At 36.5% G+C, this 17856-nt stretch overlaps 1 protein-coding gene across 1 annotated transcript; it reads left to right on the top strand.

Annotated features, from left to right (window-relative positions):
- The first annotated feature begins 6659 nt into the window (after positions 1-6659).
- Positions 6660-7595, top strand: LOC145121338 (uncharacterized). Its single transcript, XM_079057101.1, has one exon. The coding sequence runs from the start codon at positions 6660-6662 to the stop codon at positions 7593-7595; it is 936 nt and encodes a 311-aa protein (XP_078913227.1).
- Positions 7596-17856: the final 10261 nt, after the last annotated feature.

Below are 17856 nucleotides of genomic sequence, written 5' to 3'. Positions count from 1 at the left end.
TCTATGAGGATTCGGAAGACGCCTGGACTCGCCGAGTCACACGAGTGCACTCGACGAGTCTGGTCAAAGTTTGACCGTTGACTTGAGTTGACTTCAGTTGACCGTAGGGTTTTGGTCAAGCTGGTTCTAGAGAGAGACCTGGGAGGGGTAGAATGGTCTTCTACCCACTCCTTAGAAATGAGGACAAGAGAAAGTATTAATTAGAGATGTTATTGTGTAGGCAAGGTCGGGTTATCGAGCACGAGAGGTTATCCGACATCGTACGAGGTGAGTCTTCGCACTATACTTTACCTAGAGTGGTAATATGTGTGACCGAAAGGTCTTATGTGTCATGAGGAGTATGTGATGTATGCTGTTATTTAATATGTATGTGCTATGTTATGTTATGAGTAGTATGTTATGGACCCGAAGGTCATTATGATATGGACCGGAAGGTCATTATGATGTGTACCGGAAGGTCATTAGGGGTAGGACCGGAAGGTCTACCAGGATCGTGGGACAGAAGTCCCCTGAGACACATGGATCGGAAGGTCTTGTAGAGCTATAGCCTTGAGTGGCGTATGTGCGTATGTGGTATTTTGGGGAACTCACTAAGCATTTATGCTTACAGTGTTTGTGTGATGTGTTTCAGGTACCAGTGAGGATCGCGGGAAGGCGGTAGCATGATCTGTACACACTGATGGAATTTATGTATTAGAGATCTTGGGATTTGTTTTATTATGATGACATGTGACACAATGGATTCTTATGATATCTTATGAATGAAATTATGTTTTAAAAATGAAAAATTGTTTCGAAAATTTACGTTGTTACACCTGTAGGGGTTATGAACGCAATATCCTCTTGATCGGATGGTTCCATTTGTATTATTTGGAATCCGACTAAGGCGTCCATGAATTTTAGTAGCTCATGACCTGTTGTGGCATCTATCATAAAGTCTATGTGTGGAAAAGGGAAAGGATCCTTAAAATCCACACACACTCTCCATTTCCATTCTTCTTTTTTTACCTCCACCACGTTGGTTAACCACCCTGAGAGCTTTACCTCTTTAATCATTCCCATCTTGAGAAGTTTTTCAACTTCTTCATGTATGATTTGGTTCCTTTCGGGTGCAAATTTCCTTATTTTTTGATGTACAGACCTGAAAGAAAGATCTATATTGATTTTGTGAGTTATAATTTCTTTATCTATACCTGTAATATCTTTGTGTTTCCACGCGAAGGTTTTTCTTTTGTCTTTTAAGAACTTTACTAGGTCTTGTTTGATTTCTTCCAATATTGAGGATCCTATGAGGACTTTGACTTCAGGATCCTCAAGGTTTAAGGGCACTTTTTTTATGTCTTATTCTTTCGCTTTTAGCACGTCTCGTTCCCTTTAGTTTAATTGCTATGATTGTCGTGGTATCATGGAAGACTTCATCGATGTCTTATAGTACTCTTTATATTCTTATTAACCACCGATGATATTCACTGTCCTCCATGGGTTAGGCATCTTGATGCGCTGGTGGTACGTTGATGGAACTTCTTTCATTTTATGGATCCGGGGTCAACCTAATATAACATTGTAGGAAGACAAAGAATCAATAACACAAAAATGTTACATATAATTTACAACTCAATGTAGATGGGTAGCTTGATTTCTCCAAAGGTGTGCTTCATTTCCCCGCTATATCATATTAGTACTAAGGATCTTTTGATTATTTCATATTATGGGATGTTCATCCTGGTCAGAGCATCTAAAAGTATGATGTTCACTGAGGATCCTCCGTCTACCAGGATCATTCTGACAAAATGATTAGCAATGTAGAGGGTTATCACCAATCCATCATGATAAGGATCCTGGATGTTTCTCCTTTCTTGTTCGTCGAAGGTGATTTCTTTGTCGTTTGTTATCGATGTGTTATTCTGGGGTCTTTCTTCTTTTTCCGTTTTGGATACTTTAGCGTGTCTCTTTGCTATAGAGTAAGAAGTTCCACATATGTCAGATCCTCCAGAAATAACATTGATAACCTTGGCGTCTGAAGGAGGGGATTCTGGTTTTTCCAGGATCTTCGCAGGATCCTTCTCTCTTTCTTTGGATCTTTCTTTTCATCTTCCTAGGATTTCCTTAAGATATCCTTTACTCAGGAGATAACTAATTTCCTTCCTGAGGGCTATACAGTCCTCACTTTTGTGGGCAAAATCTTTGTTATATGTGCACTACTTAGATTTGTCCTTCCAACTTCTTGATTTCTCTCATTTCCTTAGCAACCTTGCTTTGTCGCCAAGATCTTGCATGGCGAAGATCAGACCTAAAGCATCCACAAAAAAAAAGCAATAGTCGGTGATCTTAGGAAATTTGTATTCCCCCCTTCATCATCAAGGGTATTAACCCTATGATGATCAGGTTTGGAGTATGGTTTTGATTTATAGTATCTTTGGGTCGAGGATACAACCTTCCTGTTAGGGTTACCATAAGAATTTGGTGTGCTGGACCTATTTTCTATTTCTTTTTCTTCTTCCATTCTGATAAATCTCAGTGGTCTGCTTCTGACTTCATCCATTTGTTTGCATGGAGTCATCACAAGATCTTCGTAGAATGGAGAATCCTTCTTCAGGCCCATTTTAAAAGCTTTTACGGTAGTGGCCATATCAATGTTCGGTATGTTCAACGCTTCCCTACCAAACCCACTCACAAAATCCCTAAGGGATTCTTTAGGATCCTGTATCACTCGATAAAGATCACTAGTGATCCTTTCGAATATCATTCTACAAGAAAACTGATTATTGAAAAGATTAACTAAGTGTGCAAAAGAGGTAATACAGTAAGGAGGAACATTGATAAGCCATTTCAAGGTTGATCCTGTAAGAGTCAAGCCAAAACTCTTACATAAACATGCTTACTTTAAGTATGATGGAATGGGAATGATTTCCATTCTCTCTCTATATTGTGCTATGTGTTCCTCAGGATCCGTGGTTCCATCGTAAGGTTTCATGCTCGGAGTTTGGAAGCGCTTTGGAACTTTAGTGTCGGCTATCGAGGGGATAAATCTTGAGATCTTATGGCTGGTGGGGATACTTCTGGTATATGTTGGACCACCCCTAGTATGATCGAGATCACATGTCTTAGTTGTTGAAGTTCTTTTGATATGATTGGACTTATTCCTGCATCAAGATTCACAGAGTTAGTATTAAAAGTGTTACTTTCAAAGAAGTTACCAGTATTTATGTTGTTAGGGGTATTGAAAGTTTCGTCAAGATCATGGATCATAGGAGTTCGGCTGTTTGGGATTACGCCCCCAGTTGGGGTAGCAACGAATGTTGGTGCTATAGTCTCCGGACGTTTCCCTAAGTATCTCGTGTTATCGAAATTCAGGATCTTGGGCTACAAGATTGAGGGCGTCGCCTCTTGGGGTTTATGAATCTCTGCCCTTATCCTTTCCACCTCCTTGAGCAATGTTATGTTGTCTTACTGTTGCTGATTCACCTGCTGTGTTAACATATTCATCGTGGAGAAGAGTTCGTTGTTAGAGATCGAAGCAGGAGGATCCTGGGATCCTAGATTCCCATGGCTAGTGATTGGAGAAGTTCTCTTCTTCGATGCATCGAAAGTTTTCCTTTGACCAGGGGGTCCGCTCGGAGGTGGTGGAAGACTTTTCAAAGAAATGGGAGGAATAGAGGAAGAATATAGGGTTGGTTGTGTAGACATGATTTTTGAGAATTATGAACACCACAACCCCACCGTGGGCGTCAAATTGTTTTGGTCAAAAATCAATCAAATGAGAATCAACCAAATTGTATGAGAGGTTATGGTGTTCTAGCTGCTATGAGTAGCAAATTGAGATCAAAACAACACGAGTGGTTTACAAGGAAATCCCTTGATCCTTGATACGATCTCCGTCATAAAACCTTGGGAGGTGATAATGATCACCTGCTTTGTTTGATTTTATTGATTAGAAACAAAATTATAGAAGTGATGACAATGATACAAGTACAAGTGTTTCAGTAGCTCTAGTTGTGTGTGTGGTGTGAATTATACATGTGTATTTATAGTCTAATCTAAATAACCAGAAGTCCGATATTCCCAGGATCCTCTTGAATAAGAATTCACATGTTGTTTTGAATTGGTATTTCTGGGTCTTAAGCCAATTCAAAATAATTCTGCGGAATAGATGAATCTTTTTTGATCAATTCTACACAAATGAAGAATTAACAAGAAATATAGTCGTTAATATTGTTAGGAAATAATGATAATTGTCAGGATCCTGGTGTATGTTTCGGGATATTTAAAATCCTTTAAGATTCAGGATCCTGGTGTATGTTTCGGGATATTTAAAATCCTTTAAGATTCAGGATCCTAGATAGGATTCAGGATCTTGACCCCTAACACTATCGATATCTTAATCAATATCAAGTTATAATGTATATTGTACACCTAAAACCTACAAACAAATTTAAAACACGAGTTCATTTTGGTAGGATCTTTTGATCTCGATCTGGTCTTACGATTATAATCGTGCAAAATGTAAAATGTTTTTAGGTAAGATCTCGAATTTGACAACATTGGTTTCGGTCACCAGTGTAACCGACCAAATTTAGGTTCGAGATGATCCGTTTCGAAATGTTGGCTATTCTACCAATTAACAATATTGTAGGTTATTTGCATCACATTTAATTTAAAATTGTGGCCATTTTATCATTGTTCATTATTTTATGTTACCACATGATTCTATTATTACGACTACATGGTAGAGCCTTTGTACCTATCGAAATTCAATTGTTTTTGGAACGGAGAAGTATCGGAGAGAGACTTTATTTGATTTTATAGTCCATCATGCTTACGGTTGGTTTTGTAGTCGTAATTGTAAAATTACTATAGGATAATGACTTAAAAGGTTAACTTATTTTTTTATTTGTACACATTTAGTCACTAAGATTTTTTGCCTGTATTTTCCCATGAACTTGTTTGAAGCGTTCAAAAAACATCCTTATGACCTACTATAGTAGCTTTCCGACATATTTGGCAGTTCCGGCGAGGCTCCAGTCATCTTCTCCGGCGTGTCTCCGACCAACGATGCTTTTCCGACGAGATTTCAGTCATTTTCTGTACCCACCATTAAAATCGTTCACTGTTCATAGTCTTCAACCTCCAATCCACCATTACAACGGAGACCTTCACCACCACAAACCACCTACTTTTACCGATGAGATTTCAGCCATTACCCTCCATCGCCTCTGTCATGGTTGCCCGCATCTGGATAAAACCCTAACACTCTTCGGCGTTGACTTCGTCGAAGTTCCATATCTACTCTCCCGAAGTCATCATCAACAACCGTCGCCCTCCAGAACTTGCCATCTCTGTTGTATCCGGTTGCACACCTTCACCACCACAAACCACAACCCCTGCCTCTTTCTCAGATCTCTGGTTCCTCCTCCCGATCGTCAGGAAAATCTATTCCGTACTCCTTTTCTCTACCAACGATCATCAGGAAAATCATAAATACCGGAGAAGATGATCGGAGCCTCGCCGGAGCTGTCAAATAAGCCGTAAACTGGCTAAATCTACTATAGCAGGTCATAAGGATATTTTTTGAACGATTCAAACAAGTTCAATAGGAAAATATGGACAAAAAGAAATTAAAAAAAAAAAAAAAAACCTCAGTATTTAAACGTGTACAAATTAAAAACTAAATCACCCTTTTAAGTCATTATTCCAATTATTATTAATTGGATTTGTTTTTTGAAAAAAAAAAATTAATATACTCCTTAATTCCACCTATATAAACAATGGGACTTGAACCCTCAACTTCAAAAAACAAATGACAACATTTGATACCGTTAGGCTACAAGTCATTTGATAATTGCTTGGTTACGTAACCAATTATGATTATTACTTTTTTTTTGCTCTTTCTAATGGTTTCTTTATATAAGTCCGGCTGTTAAAAAAAATATTGATCGTCGAGAGTGATCTCAATTTCAAGAAACTTTTAACGATCTTCTCTCTTTGGTGATCCGTACGACCGTACCATGTTTAGCAGCTAGACTGCTGGGCCATGGCAAGTAATCGGTAGTCTCTCGATCTTCTGCAGAAGCAGGGTATCATGCCATGGCAATTACAGTCAGTGAGATATTATAGGTTCGATGGTTACTTTCAGAACTTGGCGTTTGCATTGACAAGCCTACTCCTCTCTTGTGTGATAATGAGTCTGCTCGTCATATTGCTCATAATCCGGTCTTCCATGAACGAACCAAACATGTTGAAATGGATTGTTTTTTTTGTTCGAGAGAGAGTAGAGTCTACAGAAATAACTCCTGTTTGTGTTGCTACTCAAGCTCACCTGGCGGATCTGCTTACCAAGCCTCTTGGTTCTGACAGGTTACAGTCACTACTTGTCAAGTTGAACATTCGAAATCTCCATGTGTCAACTTGAGGGGGAGTAAAGGTTTTGATAATCTTTTGATGATTATCCGGTTATTGGATTATCATGTTTTATTTGGTTTTTATCTTTGTTTTCCTTTTTATCAGCATTGGTAGTTAGCCTTTTGAAATATGCTATTTATTTGTGGTCGTTTGTAACCTGTTGATTAAGAATGAAGTATGCCAATTGAAGACAATTCATAGTTTTATTATGGTATCAGAGCAGTTTGGTTTCTAGGGCCGATAATAAATCTCCAGCAAGCATGGCAGGAGATGTACCAGAAGGATCTGGCAAGAAAGACAATGAGGCGATTGATACTACTTCACCATTCTATATTCATCCATCGGATTACCCCAAACAAGTTCAAGTAAACGACTTGTTGAATGACAACAATTACAACGAATGGAAGCAAGAGATGACAAATTTTCTCTTAGCAAAAAACAAGATGGGATTCATAGATGGAACAGTGAAGAAGCCTGAATCAACATCACCCACGTATACGGCATGGACTCGAGCCGACGCTATGGATAAAGGGTGGTTAACCACAGCAATGGAGAGGGAAATAAGAACAAGTGTTCGATATGTGAACACCTCCTCAGAGATCTGGTCAGATCTTGAAGAGCGATTTGAAAAGGAGGGTGCACCTCGTGCATACGAGTTGAAACAAACACTCCATGTAACGAGACAAGAAGGGAGTTATGTGTCAAATTACTACACTAAGCTAAGGTCAATTTGGGACGAATTACAGATGGTGCTTCCCATGCCACGATGCATCTGTGAAGGTTGTAGTTGTGGAGTTGGAAAGAAATTGAATGAGTTAAGAGAAAAGGAAAGAACTTACGAGTTCTTGATGGGTTTGGACGATGATTTTGCGGTCATCAGAACTCAAGTACTTGCTATGAAGCTGACACCATCCATTGGAACGGTATACCACTTGTTAGCAGAAGACGAGCAGCAAAGGGCAATCACAGGGGGAGTAAAAAGGGCTGGGACTGAAGCATCAGCGTTCCACGTTAACTACAATTCACAGAGAGGGCAGCGACAGTCATTATCGAAACAATCTGCTCAATCTGTGAACAAAGTGACGCAGAAATCCTCAAAATCAGATGGCGAGAAGAAGATTCGGTGTTCTCACTGCCAGCGAGATGGACACACCAAGGACGGTTGTTTCAAACTTATTGGGTATCCTGAATGGTGACCTGGTAAGAAAGATAAACCCAAGGCAGCTTGTGTGGAGCTGGGCCCAAGTCCGATCCCCGGACTTTCAGACGAGCAGTACCGACTCTTTGTTGAACATTTCAAGGAAGGAACGAACGTAACAAAACAATCAATAGCAAACATGGCAGGTAGAAATGGAATTTATGATGGGTGGATTGTCGACTCAGGTGCCACCGAGCACATGACATACAAAAGTGATTTTTTGACTAATAAAACCCAAAACCCTAAAGACCCACCTGTTGTTATTCCTAATGGAGACAAGGTTCAGGTCATGGGGGAGGGTGAACACACTTTTCCAGGAGGTTTAAAAATAAAAGGAGTTTTGTTTGTACCGAGTTTTAATTACAATCTTCTTTCTGTTGGTAGACTCGCAGATGATCTTAATTGTGCTGTTACATTTTTTCCCGGTTTTTTTGTGATGCAGGAGTTGGGGACGAAGCACTTGATTGGAGCGGGTAGTCGCAATGGAGGATTGTATCGGATGGGGGGTATGAAGATGAAGACAAATGAAGCTTTAATGTCGACTTTTGAAGTTTGGCACAAAAGACTAGGGCACCCATCAATCAAGAAGATCTCGAGTTTAGATTTTGTTAGTGTTTCGAATAAAGAGCAAATTAATAAATGTGAGGCTTGTCTTAAAGCAAAACATACTAGACTTCCATTTCCTGTTAGTGAAATAAAAACTTCTTCTTGTTTTGATCTGATACATTGTGATGTGTGTGGGAGGTATATGATTCCTTCTCTTAACAATGCGTCTTATTTTTTGACAATTGTAGACGATTTTAGTAGAGCTGTTTGGACCTTTTTGATAAATCATAAACATGAAGCTAGTACATGTCTCATAGACTTTTATAAGATGGTTCAGACTCAATTTGGAAAACGAATCAAGAGAATAAGATGTGACAACGGGGGAGAGTTCGTGTCTAATAAAATGTGTGATTTCTATGCGCAAGAAGGGATCGTTTTAGAGACATCTTGTCCACATACACCACATCAGAATGGTGTGGTTGAACGCAAGCATAGGCACTTGTTAGAAACTGCACGTGCTCTTCGCTTTCAAGCAAACTTACCAAAGTCTTTTTGGGATGAGTGTGTTTTGACAGCTACATATGTGATAAACCGAATGCCAAGTAAAGTTTTGCAAGGTATCACTCCATATGAGATACTCTTTGGCCACAAACCTACTTATGATCATATGCGGGTGTTTGGGTGTTTAGCTTATTATCGAAGTACAAAGACGAAGGGGACAAGTTTGAGGCTAGGGGCAGACCAGGTTTGTTTGTTGGGTATCCTCAAGGTACAAAAGGATATCGAATATATGATTTGGAGAATAGAAAAATAATTATTTCTAGGGATGTTCGCTTCCTAGAAGATCAGTTTCCAATGGAGTCAAATTTATTAAATGGCAGTGTGCAACAGGAAGAACTTTTTGAATTAGACAGTGATACAAGTGAAACTTATGTTGTCTCATATGATGAAGCGGTAGATTCCCATAGAAATAATGTCATTGTTGATCAACAAGTGACACCTACTGTTAATAATGATGGTGGTGGTGCATCTCCGATATCCAGCAGCTCCAACAGTGAAAGTAATTCACCTACGAATGCAGAATCTGAAGATGTTGATACTTTGAGGGTCACACGAGCTCGAACACAGCCCCTTCGGTTTAGTGATTATGAGATTGAATTGCCCTCGTAGATCAATCATCCACTGCCCGCTACCAGTCGACATGCTTCTACGGTACATCCCCTCTCCTCTTATGTTTCTTATAAGAATTTTTCCAAGTCTCATAAAGCGCTTTTAGCAGCCATAGTCACACACTATGAGCCAAAATGTTTTAAGCATGCAGCTAAGGATGAAAGGTGGCGAGATGCAATGATTAAAGAAATAAGTGCTTTGGAAGCAAATAAGACTTGGATACTTGTCGAGCTACCACCGGGTAAACGTGCCATTGACTCTAAATGGGTATACAAGATCAAGTTCAAACCAAACGGGGAGATAGAACGCTACAAGGCAAGGCTTGTCGCGAAAGGATACACGCAACTGGAAGGAGTGGATTACCATGACACTTTCGCCCCGGTTGCAAAACTTGTCACCGTTAGAATTTTATCAACCATGGCGGTCAAAAATAACTGGATCATACATCAGTTAGACGTGAATAATGCGTTCTTACATGGTGATCTTGAAGAAGATGTGTACATGAAGATTCCTCAAGGTTTTGGCAAAGAAGGTGACACGAGGGTTTGCAAGTTGAAGAAGTCTTTGTATGGCTTGAAGCAGGCTAGTCGAAACTGGTATCACAAGTTCACCTCTGCATTACGAGAACTTGATTTCCATCAATCACATGCGGATCACTCTTTGTTTATTCATCGACATAAAGGGGTGTTTGTGGCAGCATTGATATATGTTGATGATGTAATTATTGTAGGTAATAATCCTGCGAAGATTGAGAGTATTAAGTCGAGTCTTCATGCTCGGTTCAGTATCAAAGATCTAGGTAGTCTCACGTATTTCTTGGGAATTGAAGTGTCACGCATACAAGAAGGTCTAGTACTTAGTCAACGGAAGTACACTATTGACATTCTAGATGATGTTGGTATGTTAGGGTGCCGTCCAAGCAAGTTCCCAATGGAACAAAATCTCAAACTGAACAAAGGTGAAAAGGAAGAGAAAGTTGATGCTAAATTGTATCGGCGATTGGTTGGAAGACTACTTTATTTGCAAGCAACACGGCCAGATATTACTTATTCAGTTAATGTTTTAAGCCAATTTGTATCTGATCCTCGTCAAAGTCATTGGAACGCAGCCTTGAGGGTTTTACGTTATCTTAAAACTACTTTAGGACAATGCATTCTTCTTCCCAAGGATGGACGACCAGAGTTACTTGCTTACAGTGATTCTGACTGGTTAGATTGTCCTTTTTCCAGGCGTTCAAGAACTGGTTATTTGCTCATGCTGGGTGGTGCACCAGTGTCATGGAAATCTCGCAAGTAATCGGTAGTCTCTCGATCTTCTGCAGAAGCAGAGTATCGTGCCATGGCAACTACAGTCAGTGAGATATTATGGGTTCGATGGTTACTTTCAGAACTTGGCGTTTGCATTGACAAGCCTACTCCTCTCTTGTGTGAAAATGAGTCTGCTCGTCATATTGCTCATAATCCGGTCTTCCATGAACGAACCAAACATGTTGAAATAGATTGTTTTTTTGTTCAAGAGAGAGTAGAGTCTAAAGAAATAACTCCTGTTTGTGTTGCTACTCAAGCTTAGCTGGCGGATCTGCTTACTAAGCCTCTTGGTTCTGACAGGTTACAGTCACTACTTGTCAAGTTGAACATTCGAAATCTCTATGTGTCAACTTGAGGGGGAGTAAAGGTTTTGATAATCTTTTGATGATTATCCGGTTATTGGATTATCATGTTTTATTTGGTTTTTATCTTTGTTTTCCTTTTTATCAGCATTGGTAGTTAGCCTTTTGAATTATGCTATTTATTTGTGGTCGTTTGTAACCTGTTGATTAAGAATGAAGTATGCCAATTGAAGACAATTCATAGTTTTATTATATATAAGATTAAAAATTTGATTTTAGGATATTTAATATACGAAAGAACTAGAAAATAAATATATTGCACAACAAAATCTGACATATGTGTTAAAGGCTTTTATGCAAATCGGATACTAATTTAAATAGTCTAAAATGATTTTTAGGTGATAAGATGGTTAGATATAATGTCATGAATCTTCTTGTCTCTTTTGCCAATAATTAGGCTAAGCATTTATTTATGAACGTTTAAAATTAGACAAAAAGAGTTCATCATTTAAGGCAATCTATTTATTATTATTTTTTTTTCATCATTTAAGGCAATCTGTTTGACTTGTACTTACAATCTATATATTAATTTTATTTTTTAATATGTATTAATGTATTTTATTAAACACATCTCTAATTAGTTATTGTATCCTTCTCATTTAACATTTTTATCAAATTAAAAAGGTGTACAATATATAAAAATGTTTATGAATAATAACACATTTTTTGTTGGAAAGATAGCTTAGAAGGTACTAATGTGATGTTAATGAAGTCAAATCAGGCATTAAGAAGTGTGGTGAGGGGCTAATTAGCTTAAACTGAGGGAATTTGGAGCCAGGCTCCTATCTATATAGAGCAAGTGTTGTGTCTAATGAAAAATGCCCCTCACCCCTTCAATGAAAGCTACGCTTAATCCTACTAATTAGTACCTAATTTATCCTAATTAATACCTTTTTAAGGATCGATTTAATTTTTTCGATGACATACGCTGTGAAATAGTCGATTTAGAATGAAAAAAAATGAGTCAAATATGATATTTTTGCATTTATATCTGTGACTTGGTGACTTGGTATCTGATGACTTGTTTCATTCTTTTAAATAACAAAGTAAATTACATGATCGGTCCCTGTGGTTTGGAAAATCTACATGTGTGATCATTCATAATTTTTTTTTTTTAACTCGGACAATCTCTATATTATGTTTTTGTTGCGTCTTTGATCCCTTCTAAACAGTAGCATCAAAAATACCCGAACCTAAACAAGATAAATAGAGTCGGGTTTAATAGGATTTGAAAGTCAAAATCGAGTTAACCCGACCAAACCAAAAAAATATATATAAGGTCTGGTTTCGGATTGATTTTTGTACTTCTTTAACCCAGATACAATTTATTTTAATAAACTTATTAGCATTTCTTTCTGCACATAACGTGTTATAAATTTTGAGGGCTAGCAGTTAATGTAGGATGAGTTCACTGCCAAACTTTTTGTTCTTTCCACAAAATTATAATTACATTTTACAAACTAGAAAGGTTACCCCCGCTACGCGGGGGCAGAAGCTTTCAATGTTGTTTCCGAATTGATCAATATGACAGACATAGAAAGTGCAAGGATGAAAAGTCCGGGCTTTGCCCCGGACAAAAAATGTAAAAGTTTTGACTGCAAGGACCAGAAGTGTGAAATGGCTAAAGAATTAAAGGGGTAGGAATTAGCAACTTTTTAGAAAAGGGATCAAAGTTGGCAAACCGTTAAAGTTTTGTAGCCAAACTTTAAATATTAAAAGGTTCCAAAAAAGTGTAAAAATATTGATTGCAATGACCAAAAGTGTCAAAATGGGTAAAGAATAATGAGCAAAGTTGCCAAAAAACATCCAAATTTAGTATTCCTAACTTACAACAATAATACAGGGACCAATTCTGCCAAAAAAATGGGAAGTTGAATGGAACACAAACAAAAGGACTTGAATAAATTAGTTAAAGAAGTACAGGGACCGGATATATAAATCAATGGACCAAACCTGGACAAAGTATCCCTACTTTACTATTCTTTTCTTCCACAACTTTAATATATATATATAATAATTTAAATACAATAAGAGGTATTTTAATTCACCATTCATATCTTAACCTGCTTGCTAATCATACAACTTACACAGGTGATAAAAAATAAGTAAAAATAATTAATAATGTTCAAATTTCAATACAATTTTCTACAACCATTTATTTTATTTTGATGTTAAATGAAATATTATCTAATTACGAAAGTTTATATTATTTTTTAGGGAAATTGAGTAATCTAACTCATAAAAACGAATATTTCAATAATAATAACCAACTTTTATATTTACTTTATTTTGAAGAAATGATCATTTTCTTCGGAATAGAGCATTTAGGAGATATAATATTTATTATGGATTAGTTGGTGGTTAGTGGAGTTTTGACTCTGGAATTTGACATCGTACATTATGTGTAACACCCGTGAATTCGGGCTAAACGTTTAAATGATTAGTGTTATGAGTATTCGTTTTATTGAATGATTAAAATTCTCGAATAGGATAATTGCAAACAAATAAAGAAGAGTTCTTAGTACACAATACGAGTTATATAAATCTTAATTATATTTATTTATTGTGTACATGTTATATGGGCAAATATTATGGGTATATAATATTTGTATAAAATCTTATTATAAACTTAACAAATTATGTTAAATGAAATTTATAAAAAAAAAAGATTATTTTGAATAAATAATCTATATAAAAGTTGTAGTAATTGTTATTACGAACTCGTGAGTATAAAAAATGCCAAAATTTGACGTCATATAAAGAAGTTACAATTTTTCGAAGTTGCGCGTTCGACAGAGTGTGTCAGTATTTGCTGTAAAATACGAAATGAAAATATATTACTTGTTAACCAAAGTAATGTAAAAAAAAAGTTAATGGCCTCGTAAATACGAATCCATAGATGCAAAGAATGTCAAGAACGGAGCTCGAATGACGAAGTTCTGAATTTCACAAGAGATTTTATAGTACACAAAATTACGAATCCGATGATATAAAGAACGTCGAAAATACAGCTCATATGCGAGAGATACGATTTTTCGAAGAAACAAGAAAATACCAACAATTAAAAGAACTCCAAACCCCACCTAACTCAGGATGACATGGCAATACCGGAGGCCGCCACGTGGCAACTGCAGAGATCCCCCCCCCCCCCCTACCAAACTCGACGATGACGTGACACCACAAAAACTCAACATGTGGCCGAGGCGCGACAGCTGTTTTGAAAAATTCTATAAATAGTCGATTTTTGCTTCATTTTCTTCACACTGTCTCTTAAGAACTCTTCCCTCTCTTTAGAAACCCGACTTTCTGAGTTTTCGATCATTTTAGCGGGGCGCTGCGATGTCGAAAAGCCAGACATAAAGAAGTATTCAGCTTCGAAGTTTGCCTGCAAAGTTTCCGAGTTTTCGCTAGAAAACCTGTAAGTTGAGTTGCACTTACTACGCTTGTTAAGTGTAACTTATATTTAAGTTCATGTCGTTATTATGAGCCTGTGAATAAGATTTATCAATAATTCATGTTATGATACTGATTAATCTACTTAGGGAGTGATGTCTAGGCAATATCTTAGTGCGGTGTTTCAAATGGATTTTCCAAACAATATATTTATATACCAAATTGATCCTACTTCCAATATGATCTCAGCTAGTCATTCCTTATTTAATAGAACTTGGTATTTCTTGGGATTAATGAAGAATATGGGAAATAGTTGATATAACCTTATAAATACGAACGAATACTAAAGCGGAGTAATATTCATATTTTGGTCGTTCAAAAGGGAAAAGCTAAAGTTAGAAGAAGAGCTAACTTACCAGAAAGTCTTCCACTTCAATCAGGTGAATGCGTAGTTACTTTCATGAACATGATGCTAATAAAAGTATCTATTATTTAACAGATTAACTGTATAACTTGTTTAGTGAGTTCATGGTCACTTTCATGAGCATGATTTTAATATAACTATTTATTAAAAGAATGTCTGATATGTAAGTGCGTAGTTACTTTCATGAACATGATGCTAATAAAAGTATATGATATTTAAAAAAGATTAATTGTATATATTGTGAGGGCATGGTTACTTTCAATAGCATGATTTTAATAAAAGTATATATTACTTAAAAGATTAAATACATGCTGAAAGCTTGTTATTTGTATTCTACGCAAAATATATACCTTGTGCCTAAGTACGTGGTTACTTTCATAAGATTGATTTTTAATAAAAATATTTAATATTAATTAAGTGCTTATATGTGAACTCAATGTTTGTTATATGGAATATGTGTTAAATGTATATACGGTATTACTCCATGACAATATTAATGGAAGTATTAATACTTAAAAGATTAAATGTCTGAATACCTGATATTTTGTGTTAAATATATACACTGTATTATGATAGTATTACATGAACATGGATTTGTATTGGAAGTTGATTACAGGTATTATAGTCTTTTCTAGTTTTAAACTAAGACTTATAAGGGATGTTTAGTTCAAGGTAAGTTGAATAAGTGGGTAGTATCATATTAGGGGTTTATGTGAGATTGAAACAGAGAGTATCGCTCTGTTCAGTGGCACTATCATGTGTCAGGGTACGGGTTACGTAACAGATCGAGTTTAGGAATGGCAACGGGGCGGGTTCGGGGCGGGGCATGGCTTCCCAAACCCGAACCCGATTTCTAAATTTGTACCCGAACCCGACGGGTTTCTTATCGGGGCGCCCCGTCGAGGCTGAAAATTTCCCCGAACCCGACCCTAAAACCCGAAATATGGCAGAAAAAAAAAGAAGGAAAAACTATAAATACAGAATGATAAATTAAGAAGTTGCATAGGCTTAAAATACCAAATAAGTTCTTAAATCATTTAACCAAATAGAAATTACTAGTAGTCTAATGTTGTAACAACCAACTAACCAAAACACCCAAGTACACAACATGGAAAACTAATTCATCACAATAATACATTACCACTTAGCATTAAAACAAACTCAAAATCAAACAAGATCATCCAAACTTGTTGTCCCGCTTTCTTTAGTGTTTTCCTACAAAATATTAAACAAACTCAAAATCAAACCAAATCATGGAAACTGTATAAAATTAATATTTTTAGAAGTGTCGTTTTACCTCTTCCACATCATAATCAAATTCAACTGAACGACAATATGCCTCGGTCTCTTCAGAACAAGTTGTTGTATAAAATTAATATTATTAATATGCAAAAAAGATTCACAATTTCATATAATTAATATAAAATAGTATACTACCTCGAATTTCATTCAACAACCAACTTTGAGCACACATTAAAGCCTCCAATGTCTTTGGATGAAGTCGACTACGATGAGGACTTACTAATCTTCCACTAGTGCTGAAAGCTGATTCCGAGGCAATAGTGGAAACAGGAATAGCTAATATATCTTTAGCTATCCTTTGTCGTGTCGGGTACTTAATCTCATTTGTTTTCCACCACGCCAACAAATCAAGTTCCATGTCTTTAGGCAACAATTTCTCCTTCAAGTAGTTATCCAACTCACTCATACCTCCTGATTCATCATCATCTCTAGTAATAGAAGCAATATCCGATAAGAGCTTTTTGAATCCAACACGATGACCGGAAGAGATACTAGAACCAAATGAAGATGAACCGGGAACTGAACCACCATAAACACCTAATGTTTAGTATAAAAATGTTAATAATTTAAGATAATGTTCTATTTATTATACAAACAATAAGAAGAATATAATACCTTCACTCTTCCTTTTTTTAGATGCATTACTTGACTCGTACTCTTGAAACAAAGTTTTGACAAACGCCTCCAAATTTTGAAATTCAATCTCTGCCTTTTCTTCTCCATAAAGCACATGCAAAAGTAACTCCACAAACTTTAACTTGTATCGTGGATCTAAAACCGCTGCCATTCCCATTATCCCATGAATTACAGACCAATACTTATTGAACTTAAAAACCATTTGGTCAGCCATATCCCTAATCTCCTCAATAGGAGATTTTGTCCACTCACGCAAAGAATACCCAATCTCACATATCAAAGGAAAAAAACATTAGCTGTAGGATACTTTGAACCAGAGAACATAACAGTCACCTCATAAAAAAGCTGTAATCTTTCACAAATCTCACTAGCCAACTCCTAATCCTGTTCTGTAGGAAAACATGTATACTTCGGGTCTCTTGTCTTTACCCGATCGAAAACCTCTTTGTAGCTTATAGCAACACTCAACATCAAGAATCTAGAGTTCCACCGCGTCTTGTAATCAAGTATCAACTTCTTCGAGTCTGGTATTCCAAACTGTTCTGCTGCTGTCACAAAATTTTGCTCCCACTTTGGTGATGCAGACCAAAATGCAACACTCTCTCTGATTCTCTCAATCTCAAATTTAATTAGAGATAAGCCATCTTGGACAATAAGATTGAGAATATGTGCACAACAACGCATATGAAACAAATCACCATTCATCATTAGTGATTTTAGAGGAAGTTTCTCTAATAATATCCTGATAATTACATCATTTGTGGTACAATTATCCACAGTAAGAGTTGACACTTTCCTATCAAGATTCCAATCACACAAAGTAACATAAAGTATGTCGGCAAGAACATCAGATGTATGCGGACAAGGCACATAAATAAACCTGTTTAAGAATATATAAATATATATATATATATATATATATATATATATATGTTAATATTAACACATAAATAATAAGTATGTATAAATTGTAGTTAAATAATTATAATATACCTCATAATTCTGCTTTGCAAGTTCCAGTTTTGATCTACAAAATGTGTTGTGATTGCCATAAACCCTTTTTTTGATGATTAGATGTCCACATATCGGTAGTAACTGCAATTCTGCTTTTGTTCTTTG

The sequence above is a fragment of the Lactuca virosa genome, chromosome 6 (assembly GCF_052849685.1).
Source record: "Lactuca virosa cultivar CGN04683 chromosome 6, Lactuca_virosa_CGN04683_v6, whole genome shotgun sequence".
In the NCBI taxonomy this organism is placed as follows: domain Eukaryota; kingdom Viridiplantae; phylum Streptophyta; class Magnoliopsida; order Asterales; family Asteraceae; genus Lactuca; species Lactuca virosa.
This window is presented reverse-complemented; position numbering and strand designations above follow the sequence as displayed.

Coding starts and splice junctions, on each gene's coding strand:
- LOC145121338 (XM_079057101.1), top strand. CDS start 6,660: ATGGCAGGAGATGTACCAGAAGGATCTGGCAAGAAAGACAATGAGGCG.